We start from the raw sequence: 5,734 nt of genomic DNA, 5'->3' as shown, positions 1-5,734 counted from the left end.
GGTATACTTTTTGGACTGAACGTCAAGATCTCAAGTCAAGATCGCAACAAAATAGTGGTGTTTCACTTGTGGCGTCGTCTACACAATATGCAAGCTCGAAAGATAAGTCGCCTGTACATGCTGAAAGCAACTACTATGGGCGAATACAAGAAATCTGGGAGCTGGACTACTGTACTTTAATATTTGCCTCTTGTGTTGCACGTGGGTTGACAATAATCGCCGTTGTGTAAGAAACGATGATCCTTGCGGTTTCACCCTTGTTGACCTTAGTCGTTTACGTGAAACTGAGGAGCCATTTGTAATTGCATCACAAGTGAAGCAAGTATTTTTTGTAACTGATCCTGCTGATCATAAGTGGTCAATTGTTGTACCTGGTAAAAGGAGTATCCTCGGTATTGGTGATGTTGATAATGAGGAAGAATATGATGCATTTGAGGACCTCCCCCCTTTACCTATCCTGAAATTCGTGTGGAAGATGATGTAAATATGTCGGAGAATTATATGCGTGTAGATCACACGGAAGGGATACATGTACTTGAGGATCCTAAGAAAAGGCGGAAGCTCAATGAATCATGAGACATAAACTCAGGTGTGTGTAATTTCTCCAATTTTTAGGCTTCAATTTCTTGTTGGTTGCATTTTGGGAAACGAAAAGGCCATTTCCCGGCCTATTTTGGCCTTATTTTGGCCTTTTCGCTCCCAAAATGTACTTATGAAGTGATTTAACCTCAAATTCTTTTTGAACATGATTATATGATGTATAATGTAACTAGTATGTAGATTTTTAGGCTTTAATTTCTTGTTGGTTGCATTTTGGGAACGAAAAGGCCATTTCCGGCCTATTTTGGCCTATTTTGGCCTTTTCGCTCCCAAAATGTACTTATGAAGTGATTTAACCTCAAATTCTTTTTGAACATGATTATATGATGTATAATGTAACTAGTATGTAGATTTTTAGGCTTTAATTTCTTGTTGGTTGCATTTTGGGAACGAAAAGGCCATTTCCGGCCTATTTTGGCCTATTTTGGCCTTTTCGCTCCCAAAATGTACTTATGAAGTGATTTAACCTCAAATTCTTTTTGAACATGATTATATGATGTATAATGTAACTAGTATGTAGATTTTTAGGCTTTAATTTCTTGTTGGTTGCATTTTGGGAACGAAAAGGCCATTTCCGGCCTATTTTGGCCTATTTTGGCCTTTTCGCTCCCAAAATGTACTTATGAAGTGATTTAACCTCAAATTCTTTTTGAACATGATTATATGATGTATAATGTAACTAGTATGTAGATTTTTAGGCTTTAATTTCTTGTTGGTTGCATTTTGGGAACGAAAAGGCCATTTCCGGCCTATTCCGGCCAATTTTGGCCTTTTCGCTCCCAAAATGTACTTATGAAGTGATTTAACCTAAATTCTTTTTGAACATGATTATTGATGTATAATGTAACTAGTATGTAGATTTTTAGGCTTTAATTTCTTGTTGGTTGTTTTGGGAACGAAAAGGCCATTTCCGGCCTATTTTGGCCTATTTTGGCCTTTTCGCTCCCAAAATGTACTTATGAAGTGATTTAACCTCAAATTCTTTTTGAACATGATATATGATGTATAATGTAACTAGTATGTAGATTTTTAGGCTTTAATTTCTTGTTGGTTGCATTTCGGGAACGAAAAGGCCATTTCCGGCCTATTTCGGCCTATTTTGGCTTTTCGCTCCCAAAATGTACTTATGAAGTGATTTAACCTCAAATTCTTTTTGAACATGATTATATGATGTATAATGTAACTAGTATGTAGATTTTTAGGCTTTAATTTCTTGTTGGTTGCATTTCGGGAACGAAAAGGCCATTTCCGGCTATTTCGGCCTATTTTGGCCTTTTCGCTCCCAAAATGTACTTATGAAGTGATTTAACCTCAAATTCTTTTTGAACATGATTATATGATGTATAATGTAACTAGTATGTAGATTTTTAGGCTTTAATTTCTTGTTGGTTGCATTTCGGAACGAAAAGGCCATTTCCGGCCTATTTCGGCCTATTTTGGCATTTTCGCTCCCAAAATGTACTTATGAAGTGATTTAACCTCAAATTCTTTTTGAACATGATTATATGATGTATAATGTAACTAGTATGTAGATTTTTAGGCTTTAATTTCTTGTTGGTTGCATTTCGGGAACGAAAAGGCCATTTCCGGCCTATTTCGGCCTATTTTGGCCTTTTCGCTACCCATGCCCAGCCCCACCCCCATGCCCACCCCCCACCCCCCCTTGCCCACCCTCCTCCCCCACCATGCTGCCCCCCTTCCCCACCCTGCTGCACACCCCCCTCCCCACCTGCTGCACCCCCTCCCCCACCTGCTGCACCCCCCCTCCCCCCTGCTGCCCCTTCCCCCCCCCCCTGTCCCCCCTTCCCCCCCTGCAGACCCCCCACACCACCCTGCCCCCCCCTTCCCCCCTGCAGACCCCCCTTCCCCCCCCCTTCCCCCCCTGCAGACCCCCCCACACCCCCCTGCTGCCCCCTTCCCCCCCTGCAGACCCCCCACACCCCCCACACCCCCCCCCTGCCCCCCCTGCCCCCCTTCCCCCCTGCAGACCCCCCACACACCCCCTGCCCCCCTTCCCCCTGCAGACCCCCCACCCCCCCCCCCCCGCCCCCCCCCCCTTTCCCCCCTGCAGACCCCAACCCCTGCTGCCCCCCTTCCCCCCTGCAGACCCCCCACACCCCCCTGCCCCCCTTCCCCCCTGCAGACCCCCCATCCCCCCTGCTGCCCCTCCCCCTTCCCCCCTGCAGACCCCCACACCCCCCTGCCCCCCTTCCCCCCCCCCCCGCCCCTTCCCCCCTGCAGACCCCCCCACCCCCCTTCCCCCCTGCAGACCCCCCACACCCCCCTGCCCCCCTTCCCCTGCAGCCCTGCACACACACCCCTGCCCCCCCCTTCCCCCCTGCAGACCCCCCTTCCTTACCCCCCTGCCCCCCCTTCCCCCCCTGCAGACCCCCTTTCCCCCCCCCCCACTGCCCACCTTACCCCCACCATACTAGCTAGTTACATTTTTAATTTGCCAAATTTTTTTTAATTAATTCGTATGTTTTTTTACCATTTCAGGGACATGGAGGATGTGCATACGGATACGAGTGCGGAACACACTACCGAGGATGAGTGTTTCGATCACAAAAAGGAACAACGGCAAATGGTTATGGCTCGCCGTGAAGAAAAAGGTATACAAACGTCAATTGCAAGTAAGAACTTGCAGACGAAAAAGAGGAAAGGAAGGGGACCTACAAAGTCACTAGGGAAACCCACCCTAATGACTTTAGAGTACGATCACTTGGGGCAACCTTGTGGAAAATGGCGTCAAAAGTATGCCATGCAAATTGGGATTTGCATGCATAATCTCTCCATTCTCCACTCATGGAAAGAGGTCCCCGAGTCTTTGAAGAAGATGATTTGGGAAGATACTATGGTAAGATTCGCGTATAATTATTTAGAATTTTAACACTTTGGTTAAATATACTATGTAATATTGAGTAATTTGTGAAATGCGTTCTTTGTAGAATCAATTCATATTCCAAACGATGAAGCGAAGAAGAATCTGTTTCTATCCGCAGTTGCCCAAAGGTTCCGAGACTTCAAGGCCAAGCTAGTGTCGGGGTGGATCACGAAGCGGAGAAAAGTCGGGGGAACAAAGAAGAAACACCTTCTTCTGAGGCTTCACATGACACATCATTCGAGGATCCCTCCAAGCTTCCATATCAGATATGGAGGCATATCACAGCTGAGCAGTGGCATGCATTTGTTGCACAAAAAACAACTACCCCAGAAGTTGTTGTAAGAATTTTTTACTAGCTAAGATTTAATACTTCAGATCCAATATTATATAACACCATATCTAACCTTTGTTTATATTTGTGTGTTTCAGGCAATTCGTGAGAAAAATAGCGCGAATGCAAAATCTAGGAAGCACTACACCATCTGGGTGCTCAGTCGTATGGTCAGGCGAGAGAATCGTGGATGTATGACATTACCCCGATTGCGTCGACCACGACGCAATCGGGCACTAGCTCTACGAGACAGTTGCACAGCGGCAACCAGATAGAGTGCTCGATTGGTGGTGTTCCATGCATGGGGTTGATGCAAAGGGACAGAGAATCATACCTGATCCCGGAACAAAACAGATAGCTAATGCCATTGTAAGTACATATTATAAGTTATTGATAAGGTTTACATAATAATATAACTTCTGCGCTCACGAGTATTTCTCTCTTATCATTTATGCAGATTGGCTTGAAGGAAAAGGAGGCAGCTGGTGAGTTCACTCCTAGAGGACAAGTTGATGCCTTACACGAGACTCTAGGACGGGACCAGTATGGACGTGTGAGGGGCGTAGGAGGTGTCCGCCTCGGGGTGAGAAAGGTGTATGGTGATCAATACACCTCTACGTCCAGATCCACTACCTCCAGTGTCAATTCATCACCTTCCATAGATGTGGAGGCTATGAAAGCCGAACTTCGGGAGGAGCTCAGAGCGGAGATGACTCAGAATTTCAACGCCATTTTGGCGCAGATGGGCTTACCGACTTTTGGTGCTTTCACGCAGGGCAATGTTCCTATGCAGCCTGTTCCTACGCAGCCTGTTCCTACGCAGCCTCGTCCACAACCGGAGTTAACGGTAATTGTTTAATATCACAACTATTGTTCTTAAATATGTTGTTTCATAGACTAACCTTGAATAGAGTTTTTTTTTTAAAGGAAGAGACACCATGTGAGCTATGTAATCAAGGAGATGGTCATGGTAGATTCATTATCGTGGCTTATGGATCTGTACAGCCCCCTAGGGACCGGCCACTATTGCACAACCAGCCAGTAGCTGATATTCACTATGTGGTCAGCGTTGAAGACATTGTGCCGGTTTCGAAGCATTTCCTCTTCCGCTGCCGAATGCAGGAGTTGGTCTACAGTTATTGTCTGATTCCATTGGCAGTTATATTCTATGGCCGCGTGCATTGGTGCGGTTAGCATATCAGGTACAATCTCTAACATAAGTTATATACATAGTTTTCTTTTATAGTTCCTATATATGATTGTCAGTAATATCTTTTAATTTAACTAATTACTAGGGTTCGGGGAAGGCCGACAGGAAGGGAAAGAAGGTAGCTTCACCTCAGGGAGGCCGACGTGAGAACGAATTCTTCGGCAAAGTATCCACTCATTACGGATATGGAGGTGGTGCAACGCCTTACTAAACCGTGCTTCTGGCTACATGAGTGCATTAGTGATGCAGCCGATGGAGCAATGATTGAGATTAAGTTGTCGCACCACCAATTCCACTACATTGATGAGGAAACATCGACCTTCATTTCTAAGGATGATATTAAAGAATTCTTACTTGGGGAAGAGTTGAATGTTTCCATGATACAAACATTCATGAGGTAATACTTTATTAATTAAGTAGTATTCAATCCAACTAATAATAACTTCCATAATAAGTAAGTTTTATTTTTATCAATATGAATTCTCAGGCTATTATACAATGATGTGAGGCATCTAGTCAGCCAATCTTTGGTTGGTTATGTCCAAGCTTTGTACGAGATGACAGTTGCGTACAAAACGAAAAAGAGGTGAAAGTATATCTCAAGGATTCTTTGAACGCATGTTCTCGTCTTGGATATAAGATCGTTCTTCTTCCTTACATTGAATCGTATGCTTCTTAAACTGACTTTTTAATTAATTAAATTGACCTA

At 44.6% G+C, this 5,734-nt stretch overlaps 1 protein-coding gene across 1 annotated transcript; it reads left to right on the top strand.

The window, feature by feature from the left end:
- Positions 1-4,079: 4,079 nt before the first annotated feature.
- On the top strand, positions 4,080-5,031 carry LOC130591513 (uncharacterized). Its single transcript, XM_057394838.1, has 3 exons — positions 4,080-4,184; positions 4,273-4,662; positions 4,743-5,031. The coding sequence occupies exons 1-3, from the start codon at positions 4,113-4,115 to the stop codon at positions 5,007-5,009; spliced, it is 729 nt and encodes a 242-aa protein (XP_057250821.1). The 5' UTR covers positions 4,080-4,112; the 3' UTR covers positions 5,010-5,031.
- The last annotated feature ends 703 nt before the right edge of the window (positions 5,032-5,734 follow it).

The sequence above is a fragment of the Beta vulgaris genome, chromosome 5 (genome assembly GCF_026745355.1).
Source record: "Beta vulgaris subsp. vulgaris cultivar EL10 chromosome 5, EL10.2, whole genome shotgun sequence".
NCBI classification, from domain to species: domain Eukaryota; kingdom Viridiplantae; phylum Streptophyta; class Magnoliopsida; order Caryophyllales; family Amaranthaceae; genus Beta; species Beta vulgaris.
This window is presented reverse-complemented; position numbering and strand designations above follow the sequence as displayed.